This window comes from Acanthochromis polyacanthus, chromosome 12 (genome assembly GCF_021347895.1).
Source record: "Acanthochromis polyacanthus isolate Apoly-LR-REF ecotype Palm Island chromosome 12, KAUST_Apoly_ChrSc, whole genome shotgun sequence".
NCBI classification, from domain to species: Eukaryota; Metazoa; Chordata; class Actinopteri; family Pomacentridae; genus Acanthochromis; species Acanthochromis polyacanthus.
Genome location: NC_067124.1, coordinates 24341101 through 24353932, shown reverse-complemented (window position 1 = coordinate 24353932; position 12832 = coordinate 24341101). Strand labels below are relative to the sequence as shown.

At 39.4% G+C, this 12832-nt stretch overlaps 1 protein-coding gene across 1 annotated transcript in view; it reads left to right on the top strand.

Annotated features, from left to right (window-relative positions):
* si:ch211-113g11.6 (uncharacterized protein LOC559008 homolog) overlaps positions 1–12454 on the top strand; it is a 45295-nt gene extending 32841 nt beyond the window's left edge. Inside the window, exons 11-14 of the mRNA XM_022213158.2 lie at positions 4823–4938; positions 5620–5792; positions 6283–6338; positions 7925–12454. Of these exons, the coding sequence (XP_022068850.1) occupies positions 4823–4938; positions 5620–5792; positions 6283–6338; positions 7925–8271 (692 nt within the window). The 3' untranslated portion in view covers positions 8272–12454. The remainder of the gene's footprint in view (positions 1–4822; positions 4939–5619; positions 5793–6282; positions 6339–7924) is intronic.
* The last annotated feature ends 378 nt before the right edge of the window (positions 12455–12832 follow it).

Below are 12832 nucleotides of genomic sequence, written 5' to 3'. Positions count from 1 at the left end.
TTTGACATAGTTGTGGCCAGGTCATAGTTTCAATTTTTTCCTTCTTCAGAACGTGTTTAAATTTGTCAGTTTTCTTTGGATTGTTATCATGCTGAAATATTCCGCCTCTGCTAAGCTGCTGCAGACTAAAGGTCATCTTGTCAGCTAGTGTTTTGCAATATCCACAGGCAGTCAGCATTCTCTATAACTGTCATCATCTGACACCTTTTGCAATTATGCAGCCCCATATTATCACACTCTCACCTCTGTGTTTCACTGTCAGGGCTATGCATTCACTGTAGCAGTCCAGGTTCATGCCAAACATGCTGGACTCCATCTCAGCTGAACAAAGTTATCTTCGTCTCATCTGACCAACGAATGTCATCCCAGGCTTTCTGTATACGTTTTTAAAAAAAGTTTTGATTGCAATAGTATAGCAAGATTTAGCAATAGCAATAGCAAGATTTTGTCTTCGATGTCCATAGAGGTTGTAGTTACGCAATGCCTTTCTCACTGACCATAGTGATACTATGGCTTGTTCTATCCCTACTGATTAATGTTGAATTTGTTGCTACTGTCTTTGAATCGTGTGACATCTAAGTAAACTGGACATGTACTCACTTCTGTATCTGTAAATCTCAATCAGTGGATCAGCTGAATTGTCTTAATGTAGGTTCCAAGTTTTGACAAGGAGGGAGAATGCATAGACTAAAGAAACATACTATCTCTGGTTCTTCCAAATTGATTTGAGTCTTTTTTAAGGAGTGCAGTGCTGAGCTGATTGAATATTTAGTTCAAACGACGGATACAGCTCCAGCTGCAGAAAGGGCTCAAAGACAGGCCTGTATTTCAGATCAAAGTCTTGATTGAGTTTAGAGCAGTATCTGGCTGGTCCAAATGCACTTTAGTGAAAGCCAAGAGACTGGCAAATTGATTCCCTTTAAAGTTGCTCAGCTTTGGGTACTTAAAGAGACACTGAATAACCTTTTCACCAGAAAAAGCAAAACAAAAACACTAGACAGTTTTGCAAAAGTGTGTATAATGTTGATTTACATACTTTAATTGTACAATACGATTGTTTTGAAATATTCTATATATATGTTCATGACAGCAACAGTAAGGAAAGATGTAATTATGGTGAATAAACTGAGGTTATGGTTTGGAATTAAGGTTAATGTTAGGTCAGTAACATGCAACATGTGGTTAATGTTTGATTTTGGTAAAAGATCCTAAATTGAGTTGTGCTTGATGCCTGTCCCAAACTCCTTACCTTGACATTTTATTTTACTACATGAATGATATACCTCCTATATTTTACCCTAGGTGGAAACTGTACTGTAGCTTTGAACAATATAAACTAAGTTCCTGTGATACTGGGCTGTACATTGCAAGGTGGATGCATGTAGAAAAGATGAAAAGAAAAATACTGGCCACGTAATGATCTACAGTCACACAGCTTCGAAGTTCAACAGCTCACAGATGTCTGACTGTGAGCATGCTGTGTCAGAGCCCTAAAGACTCGCTTAGGAGAAAGCAACAAAGAAGGAATGAAAGATAGTAGACCTTTGAAAGCTGGCCGACAAAACCGAGCAGTTAGTCTCTGATTCAGAGGACTGCTGGAAATGGAATAAAAGAATGAGCAGTAGTGAAAGATTTCCTTCCCTTCAGTAACTCGCTGACAGATTGACCACCACAAGACTTAAATCTGCTCACAGCATTTCAGTCATGGAGGTGATACAGCAGAAAGCTCCCCTCAGGGATGGAAGAAATGTCAGAGCCATACACTTGTTTCAAGTTGACTTTATGTTCGAGATCAGAAGCTATTTTCTTTTCACACAGTGTGACACATGAGGTGGCAGTAGCTTAAAGGTTAGAGAGGCAGGCCGAGGTGGTGCCTCATAGGGGGAAATATGAGTTAAGGAAGTGAATGATTTTAGCTTGCAGAAAAAGGAAACAGATTTTGTTAGCAACAGAAGATGAAGTTGAGTCTTTAGCACAGCTGGAAAAATGTGTGTATCGGCTGCTTGCTGTTTGTTCAGCAATCAAAGGTTTTGGTCAGTAAGGACGTGGACAGATGTAAAAAGCAGAGGGGGATGTGTTTACAGTAAAAGAATGCATTCTCTCAGCAAACCCTTCGTGGATAAATAGAACTAAAAACAGGTTCACTCAGCAGATGCCACATAAGCTTAGCACCGTCACCCCTTTCCCCCCTCAGAATGTCTTGCTGCTATCTTTGAGCTGATACACTGTTCTGATAAAAAAGCACCAAAAATAGCTGTAGACGGGATTAAAGAATCATATGAGAATAAACTGGATGAAATGGGGGAATGTTATCTTTGACTACAGAGAAAAAGATTTGAAGTTTATGAAAAAGAGACAAGGCAGTTTGAGGACAAAAGAAGTCCAAGTGACAGCAAGAACCTGCTTGCCTAATTACAAAATGAGAAAGTGCCTCACTGAGGGGGCGCTCAGGAAATGAGGATGTGAGATAAAAAGGTATCACTGTAATCACATTTTCACAGTGGGGAAGGTAAAATCATCTTAGATGTGACAAAAGACAAAACAAGTTAGAGAGTCTTTCTGCAGGGAGCCTTTAAATCCGTCACGGTATTATTTGGAGAGAGAGGAGTGGTTGACTGGAGGCAATATAAAAGTTCACTGAGAGGAAATTCAAATAGGAACCAAAAATATTTTACTTGGCTTTGAGTACAATGAAAGTGTCGGCAAAAAAAAAAAAAAAAAAAAAGTAATAGGAAATCAAGAATTACTGAGAAGAAGCAGAGTGTGTAAACAGTTAGTCTGGTAAAGTAACAGCATATTGTGCAAAACAAAGTGATGGCTCACAGCTAGAGCAATGACTCACCAATTTTCAAGCTGCATGCAAGACAATACTACAGAGTAAAGTTGAACAATGTTGTGCCGAATTTCAGCAAATCTGTGAGTCTGTCTGCTGGAAGTTGGCACATCGTCGCGAGAGAAGCAGGAAACTCCTGGGGTTGATTTGAACTAAGTGACAGAAAGTATTCACACAGACTTGGTGCTCATTTGTGCAGCTCTGAAAATCACGTTTCCGTATTGAAAATGCACAAGTTGCAAAAGGAAAAAAGTTATTTTACAGAAGATATACTACTTTTTCAGTGAGGAGGAAAGGTTTAACTTGATCAAACAACCTTCCTTGATTTTGCTTCTGTATCACTGTAGAAGCAGGAATGTCCGACTAACTTGTCTGGCAGTTAATTGTGTTTATCAGCCTTATCAGAAGTGAAGTTGTTAGGGGGCTACAGCTGAAGTATTTTCAGCCTATAAATTCAGTTACTGAAAACTGTTACTGAACTCAGGAGACTTGGTGATGCAGTGATACTTTGCTCTGCTTTATTAATTTGCTGTAAGACCCAGAGAACCCATTAGCCTCTTGGCTTCTCTTCTGTCTGTCGTCTGTGTGTTCACAGGTTTTCTCTGCTGGAGTATTATCTGGCATGAGGATGGCAGGGTGCTAATTTGATTAAGCGCAAATTAATTCAGTCATGATTTAAAACACAAAGAAGCATGTAAGAGTGAAACAGTAATAATGAAGGTCCTGAGACTACATTTTGACACAGGGCTCACTTTGCCATTGAAGATTATAATAGTCATCATTGTGAGCTGTTTGCATGGGTTGGGTGGTCCTCAGTTACTGTAAGGCACAGCAGACATGGCGTTATGCGATTAATGTTCTTTTTTTTTTTACAAAGTTGCTCTACTTTGCTGCTGTCTTTCAATCTAGGCTCTTATCAAACATGCTTAGCTGATTGTATTACATTGAATGTGCTGCCATTTTTGTAATACCACCATGAATAACAAGCAGAAATATCTAAATCTTATCTCCTTTTATCCTTGGGGCAAATTAGGTTTTTAATTTTTTTTCTTATACTATTTCTAACAGCTGATTCACTTTGTCTTAAATCTTAATTGCATTTATTATTTTACCAATTTGTGCTTTACTAAAATAATCGTATCTCAACTTCTTATACCTACATTGTCTGTTTATTTGCATCTTTGTTCAGCTGTACTGGAAATACTTGATTAAAGGCCTTTATCAATCATGCTGATGTTCTGCTCTATTGATGCCATGTCTCAAGTGTATTTGTAGATTAAATTAGCTCAAACTGTTTGGCACACATGGGAAATTCCAGCTCCCTGATGATCTGGATCTCCAAGGACCAGCTGCACACTTTGCCCAGTTAGTAAACCAAGCTTCAGGCTCTGTTGTGGCCATAATGGTTCAGCCGACTTCATGAGAAAGCGCTTCTCTTATGTCAAATAGCATCTGCTGTAATGTAAAAGGTCTTAGCCAGAAGCCAAAATGAAAGTTCTGAGATATTGAATGCTTCATCATTTCTGACAGGAGCAACAAACAGAGCTTTGGTTATGTAATTCATCCAAAAGAATGAAAAAAATAAACTGAATGTATTTAACAAATTCTTCAGAGCTCAAAGTCTAAACTTCACCTCACCATTAGCAGCCTGAGTAAAACACTGCCTCTGTGCTATTGTAGCTTATACTGAGGTTTTGGCACCATCCACTGCAAGTACAGGTACACTATGTTTTCTCCTTATCTGTTCAGAAAAATTCTTGTCTGTCTTTTTGCATTTGGCCCTCCAGCCTGCCTTCAGGGTGGAAACAGTCCAAGTGAACCTAAGGCAACAAAAAAAAGAGAGAGAAAAGTGAAAATCCCAGATTTTAACATATAACTCCAAGAATTTGTGGCCTTTCTGTATGTATAAGTTGGATCAGTTTAGAAGACTGCAGACTTGTGATCCACCCCCACACTCCACTTACAAGATCTCCTTCTATATTTCCACAGAACAAGGCAAAGTTCTCAAAGTTCTTCATACAAGCGATGAGGTCTTCATCGTATCTCAGTACTCTCTGTTTCACAACGAGGGCCCCGTTCTAAACATGGCCATCGACTCCCAAAAGGTATGAGTAATAATGTTGCATTCTGATTTCTGCTGCATTTGTGTTTTCATTCTAAATGTTACATCGGGCTGATACAAGGTGTGGAAAGCTGCAAAACATGCAACAATTTATGTTTTCATGAAGATCTTTTTTAAAAAAAAAAACCTGCAGATAATCAGACAGTCATAACTGTGGCAATATCAAGAAACACGTTTGCTTTTTAATTTTTTTATTTTTAATATTAAGTAAAATATGAATTGGATTTAAGAAGCAAAACCCCCCAAAATTGTCTTGAAATCTCTTCCTGAGTCATTCTCACTCAATTGCGTGTTCATTTCTAGTGTGAATTATCTACAAAATATTGAATCTTGCCATTATCAGAATGCATAAAGCAATCTGCCTGTATAGAAGCGATTTAATATTAAAGCTAGAATTATAACTGGTAAAAATCTCCTAGTCACGCCGTCCTGTTTCTATCGAATAAAAAAATCCTTATTTTGTGCTTTAGTTGAGAGTTTTTCTGTCCCATGTTGGCCCGAAGGCCATCTTTGACGTTTCGCTACTCTTGCAGTGACTTTGGCAAAAAAAATTCTTTCATTTTATTGCGAATAATGAAACAACACTTGCGGATGTTTTCCAGTAATATTGCTGTTGTGAAAAAGCCCAAGAGATGCACACAGTATTGTATTTTTTTCTCCTCAGGGACATCTGTACGTTGGTACAGCGATGGAGGTCCAGCGACTGCCGCTGGCTGACTGCGGTCGCTATGGCGACACATGCAGGGAGTGCATCCTTTCTAGAGATCCATACTGCGGCTGGGACAAGGCCAGGAGGAAGTGCATCGCCATCCCGCCTGGATACAACGTCACATCTGGGTATGATTAGATGCGATATCACTGCTGAATAGCTATTGGCTGTTTTCACATGAGCAATGAGAGGGCACTCATTAGCAATTCTGAAAACCGTACCATTAGGAGAAATAATAGCCATGTGTTCATGTGCTCTGACTGACAATCCTTGGACCTGAGATGATGAAACTTGCTTTAACTACAAAGTAACTCCAGCTTAAAGTAAAGCATGGTGATCACCAAACTCACCACATGCATTGAATATTTAGACTTTTTTATTTTGTTACGCAATGCCTCTGGGTTTTATGTAATTTGTGAATTTCCAATTACAAAAAAAATTGTAAAGTCAATCAATAAGCCTTTTACTCCATTCTCCTTTTTTTGCCCCAACACTGCTGAATGATTTGTCCCTGCATCTTTTAATTTGTGAATTACAGTCGGTTAATGCAGAGAATCATAAGCCGTTTGCGAAACTACTTAATGCTGCTAATTTGTCTTCTCTATTATTTTCCAACAGGGCGCTCATTCAGAATCTGGACCATTCGAACTCCTCAGTTTGCGGGGAAGCTGCTGGTGAGCCCTTATCTGCTCTCTCCCACTCACTCTGTATCTTAATTAAACAAAAATAGGAACCTTTATAAGCAACTACAGTAAAAAGATGATTATCATATAATTGAGCAGAGAGCAAAAACCCACGGGGAGAGATTTTTTTTTTTATTATATTATTTCTTGCCCAGTTTCATAGCTCAAAATGCAGCTATAACCACAACTAATCATGGCAATTACTAGCCTGTGAAGGAAAGGCTATCTTCTCAAGTGATCTGTTTTTAACATTTATTTCTAGCCATGTCACAGGTGCAATATATCCTGTCTGGTGATACAGTAACAACTTTGGTCTTTTTTCCAAGAAAATGCTGATTAAAGATGATGAGAAGCAATGTGTTGTAACCTTTTAGCTGATATCTTGAAGCAAAGGGAAAATAAGACAGCAATTACACAAAACATGGCCAAATCCACTGGTGGAGTATGTCAGCTTTATATTATTCTCTATTTACAGTCAAAAAACATATAATTTCTCAAGCAAGTCTTTTTTAATGTTGCGTTTTTGCTTCCAAGCCCTGCTCCTTGGCCTTGGTTACTATACTGACTGCCAAGCTTTCCAGTCTCACACAGTAGGCTGTATACAGCGATAACATTCATATTCATTGCCTTTTTTTGGAAACCACTGGTGATTAGACAAAAGCAGGCTTCCCAATTTTAGTCAGAACTGTCGATCGTACCAGTTGAAATGACAACTAATTTTATTAGCTGCAAACAGGCTACTATAACAACCCTATGGTACAGTTGAAAAATCCATCTCCAGCTGACTTTTTGAGGTTTCCAGCTGACTCATATGACAGCTGGTTACATTATGTATTAAAAATGAAATGGAAGTAAGATGCAAATGAGATGGATGCGTCATGTGGGTTCTGTGAGAGCTCATTCCTGTGTCGTTCACCTGCCAGTCAAATGGAATGGGCGGTACTTAATGTGGACGTCTTCTTTCCATTTTCTAAAAATGAAGCTTCATCCTGGAGGTCTTCATTTCTGTTCTTCCACAGTGGCCTCCGTAGCTTATGCCAGCTATCCAATTCCTCTTCTGTTTATTCCAACAAAGCAAGAAACTGAAACTTAATTACCATTTGCAAAGCTTATAATTGGATTAATCCACCAGGGGGCCCCAGTGCAAAAATGATCCGTGGGTTCATATTGACTGCCTGTCAAATGGGTTCTGTGCCATACAGGTAATAATGTAGAGCTCGCCTTAGGGCTTTCTCATTCAAGTTGATATGTTTCTCGAGTGGTGCATATTCCCAAACAAATTTGCAAATGATCAAATAACCGTGAACCAACACAACACATAATGAATATGGGGACTTCAGGGTGTTTGTGTCCCAGCATGTCCTGGGCCTGAAGCGAATGCCTGCTGTGCATCACTGACAATTCTGCTTCAGCAAAGATCTACATAACAGTGTTCAGAGCAGCAAATATAAAATATGAGCTTGATATGGGCTTGGGTTTTATCAGGTGTCCACAGAGAGAAATTGAATTAACATTTATATTTGCAACATGAAATTATATATTTTGGTGTGACACTCCTCATTTCTTTGCACCTACAGCTCTGAAGCTGCGCCGAACTTCCCCTAAAGAAGTGGTGGTGCCATTCAACACCTCCATCTTTCTGCCCTGCCCTGTGCGCTCCTTCCACGCCACCTACCGCTGGGAGAAGGACAACTGCTTCAAGAACTACCCCTGCCTCTTCTCTGGAGACTTCTGTGTCCTGGGGCCAGTAGTTGACACTCCCCTGAAGGAAGGTGTCTTCCGCTGCATGGCCACCGAAGACGGATTTAAGGTGGAGGTTATATCCTTCAGGCTGGTGAATGATGGCAGGCCCCTGGCTGCCTCTCTTACCTCTACCTTGGGGCTTTCACTGTTGCTCGCTGTGGCTACCCTGTGGCTTCATTAATGCAGCTAACACTAATGCTAACTCCTCATCCTTACTGGCTCCCAATGACAGGAAAGACAAGGAGCCATTGTTCAGAGGTCAGGTTCGCAGAGCATTGAAGTACATGGTTGGGTTGTACGGTGATGATTCACCTTTTTCTATTTCGGTTTTTAGATAAAGAGTCTTGAAATATCTGTGAATAAGGGATTAAAATTCTATATTTTTTAGCCTAAAGCAACATATCTGCAACCGCAGCTGTCTTAAGATCAAAACTGGAAAATACATACATTAACATTTAAACTAAAGTGACTAGGAGTTACTGTCCACGAACTGGCATGTCTTTCAAGTTTAAACTTGATTCAACCATAATTAGATGCTTTGCGAACCTTTCCTCTCTGACTTAAAAAAAAGAGAAACATATCCTACGAGTTGGGCAAAAAACACCAATACCAGGCCAATTCTTTTTACCATTTCTCTACTTATTTTGAAATTGACTTGATCGTGCTTATTTGTGAATATGTAAACCTTTAATACCGCTGTTACATCTAATCATTCATCTTGTTAAACTTCACTGGTATAGCTCATTAGTACTTAGAAAAATGTCTGGTATTGAGATTTAAAAAGCCTTAACACTTCTGGGACATAAACTCCTAAGCACAATTTTGCAGTTGAGGCAGAATACTGCAGACTCGGTTGGACTTGGCGCTATAATTAGTGCAGCTGAGTCTAACAACATCGCTGGGAGGAAGTGTCAGCTTTTTGACGGGAAGTAGGCGGATGGGCAAGAGCTCATCCTCAAACATCACTGTGTCTCAGCACCTCCTCCTCAGACAAGGCAGTTTCTTGCATCTTTTTAGCAGATGGTATCAGACATCGTTATTACGCCTTGTTCACAGCTTTGTCCGTTGTTTTTCTTTTTACATGCCATCGTCTTTCCTCCTCCCCAGAGCATCAGCACAAACCACTCGCTCTTACAGGATGTGAAAAACACCACAACGTCGCCCACAATACCTTTGGAGCAAAAGTTCCACAATGTTAGCAGTAAGGAGCAAACCGCCCTCAGAGTCTTTCAATACCATTAAAACTCTACAATTATTAATCTCTGTTAATCAATACAAACGTCCACAATCTGGTTGCAAGTCATGCCAAACAGTGATCTTTCTGCTAATTCTGAATAAGCTGGCGGCAAATCATTAGTGGAAGAACACTATGTCCATCAGGTTTTGGGAAATGGAGCGAAGGCCACTACGGCAAAGAGGAGCTAATGTGCTGCAAGTGAAACACGATTCCTGTCAGCTCGACAATGCGTAAAGATGTGAACAAGGTGTTACGCTATTGCAATTACAATAACCGCAGACTTAGATTATCAAAGGGGCAGATGAAGCTCATGGAACTGCAAAGTAGAGTTGCATTTCATAGTTTGCCAGGAGAAAAAAAGGCTTGTACTTAAATCTGTGAAGTATATTCTGTATTTTATTGCTCTGCAGATGCCAATTTCAACCATTGCTGCCTACGTATGTGACAGTTTGTCTTGATGGTTTGGGTTTTTATGCCATAGTTAGAATGTGATATGTAACCATTGACTGCTTTGCCTCTTTCCCCAGGGACATCAGTGCAAACAGACGACAAAATTGTTATTTTTCATACTTGTATCTTTATGCTGTGAAACAAAAAGACTTGACAGATTCTTCGCTGGTGTGCAGCAGCAACCACAACCAGCAGTGAGAACAGTGAGTTTAGGATCAAACATCGCCCTACGCAGACACCTGCAGCATCATCCTTTCATATATTTCTTTGATAACCTTGGAAACAATATATTAAGCGGACAGATTAAATCGGAATGTGGAAAGAACAAGTAGTGAATGTCGCTGGGGTTCAGCTCTGCAGCACTGAAATGCCAAAAACTCTGCCAAACCTAATGAATACTGATCAGCTGACTAAAGAAGTAGACTTATGTGGCGAATAAATTATGCAGCGGATTAGCAAGTCCTCCAGAGCTTTGAGAATTATCACTCACTAATAGTGCATAAATCTGGTCACACTAAGCCTTCCACAGTGGCAGAAATGTCATTAATAGCTAATTACACAATGGACCCGGCTCGACATGTCCTGTATTAAAGAATTTATTTGACACCGTCAGGGATACAGACGAGCGAGCATGTTCTCAACTGTGAAAATCATGAGTTGTGTTTCTCACTCGGCTTGGTTGTGTGTTGCTGCTCAGGGGATCTGCTTGCTTTCTGCATTGCACTGACGCGGGCTACTGACTGTGCCACAAAAAGAGGAGGAAAAAAAATGGAAAAACAAAGCTGTGTTAAGCCTCATCCGGCCGGTGCTTATCGCTTCATCTTACGTTCGTTTGCAAAAAATCTCTCGCTCCCTGCCTTGCATAATATTTTGTGTCAGACAAACCCTAAGCACGTGTACAACATCGGTCTTCCTCACAGCCAAACACAGAAATACTGCAGGTCTAACATGCATATTAATCGTCTTTGTGTCTCTGTGTCACCACCAGGGTGGGAAATTAACACCAGCCACCAGACTTTGGCAGGAAATTAACTCGTACAGACATGCTCAAGGCATTTTTTTTTCCTGAATAACTTCTTTATATTGTAAATTTAACTGCTAAGTACTGTATGTGTTGATGTGATTAGATTGAGAGAGTTGTTACCACAGGACACATTGGGAAGAGAGGCCTATGCCATCCAATTCTAATGAGGCAAATTAGCCTGGTATCATAAGCTTCTTCACTGAGCCCCATGTCCATACTATATGCTTCCAGAGACCACCAGAAAAACAGCAGCATTCATTCATCATGCTTTCAAAAAAACTGCTGTACGTTGGACTTAAAACTTTGCTGTCATGCAGACAATTACTGTCTTGTCTGATTAGATGGCATGGCAATGCTATCCATGTCACTTCCATCATATCCCATCAGCTGCAGAACGTTGGTTCATTTTATCATGATTGTGATTCCTTAGTAAGATTTCAAGTCAAATGGTTCATTTTGGATGAACTTACTCTTGATGGAAACATCTAACTGGTCTCCAGCAAAGTCCCAAGTTCACCATTTTTTGTAACAACAGCTGCTTATCAGCTATTTTATGGAATGCCAACTACTTCATTAACTGCTGTGATTTTTGCATTTTGCCATGATGTTGCAGTCAGGGGAGACCTTGTATACTAGCTTTTTACTTAGTAACAACACTATTTAATACTGCTGTCAAGTTAAATGTAACATCCTGTTGAAAAAGTGAAGTAACTATAGATATCAAATGAATGTAGTAACTCAAAACTGTAAGTACAGTACTTCAGTAGATGCATTCACAGTAATTAGTTACTTTACCTCTGACTTCTGCAAGTATTTTGTTATTGTAACTACACACAGAAATAATCTACTCGACCACTGCAGAATATTAAAAATTGTACCATGTCTAAGCCAATGGATGAAGCTTTATTATAGTGTGGATTTGGGACATAGGGCTTCTTTACTCACCAGGAGGGATGACCTAGTGACAGAGTGTTAAATAAGGCCACTGACTCGCCCTCTTTGGGTAGGTGGAATCAGGCCCTCATCATTCAGCATTTTACCCAATCATCCGTCTACACCGGACAGGGCATTGCTGTAAAATCCACACTCGTGCCACTGAAATTTATAGCATTTACCCACACTTGCTGGCATGAAATGCCATCTCCAGTCAAGTCCATTCAAGTCCTTGCTTTGATATGGATATTCTCGTGGCTGCTATATCGAAAGTCAGCTATCACTCACTCACATCTGTCATCATCAGCCAGTCTGATAAAGGCTAATCCCCTTCAAAGCAAGCTCTTGATTTTGCCTTCAGGAAACTTTTTTCTTTCTTTTTTTTTTTTGTGGATCACGCTATCTGCTGTAAACGTCGAGTGAGGCGGGTTGCTGTTTTGTTCGCTCTGGGGTTTTGAGTGTCGAGTACTGTACATGATGTGCGCTCATGATTCTGTGTCTTAATATATCTAATTTTAAAAAGTAACATGTCAAACTCTATTATATTAAAAAAAGGAGAGATTTATATTTGTGCCATGCCAGTCTAATACCATCTCATAACATGTATTTTTAAGTAACAGATATCTATAGTGCAATAGATATTCATGTAACAAATCCATATTGACATTTGTTTCCCCGAACATGTGCGGTGAAAATTAATAAAATATAAGAATAAAGAAATGATTCTTTGTCTTTATTTCAAAGCACTAGGAAACCAAATCCGTAATCCACCCGAAACTATCAGGATTTAAAGGAAATATACCTTAAAATGAATGTAGAAAATTAGGATTTTCACATATTACAGCATATTATATTTCTAGTAAATCCACTACAAATTGACAGCTTTTAAGAGATAAAAACCCATTAAAGCTCTAAAAAGTCAAACTTAAACCATACTAGGAACTTAGCTTTAAACAATTTAATGAGCAGTTGCAGTGTTATCTCACAATGTTATCTCATTATCCATATTTTTAGATTATATTCTAGAGTTTTAAGCAAAAAGTCTCACTTAAAATCGACTTATTTTGTGCTTCACATAGCATTGTGCAAACCTACACA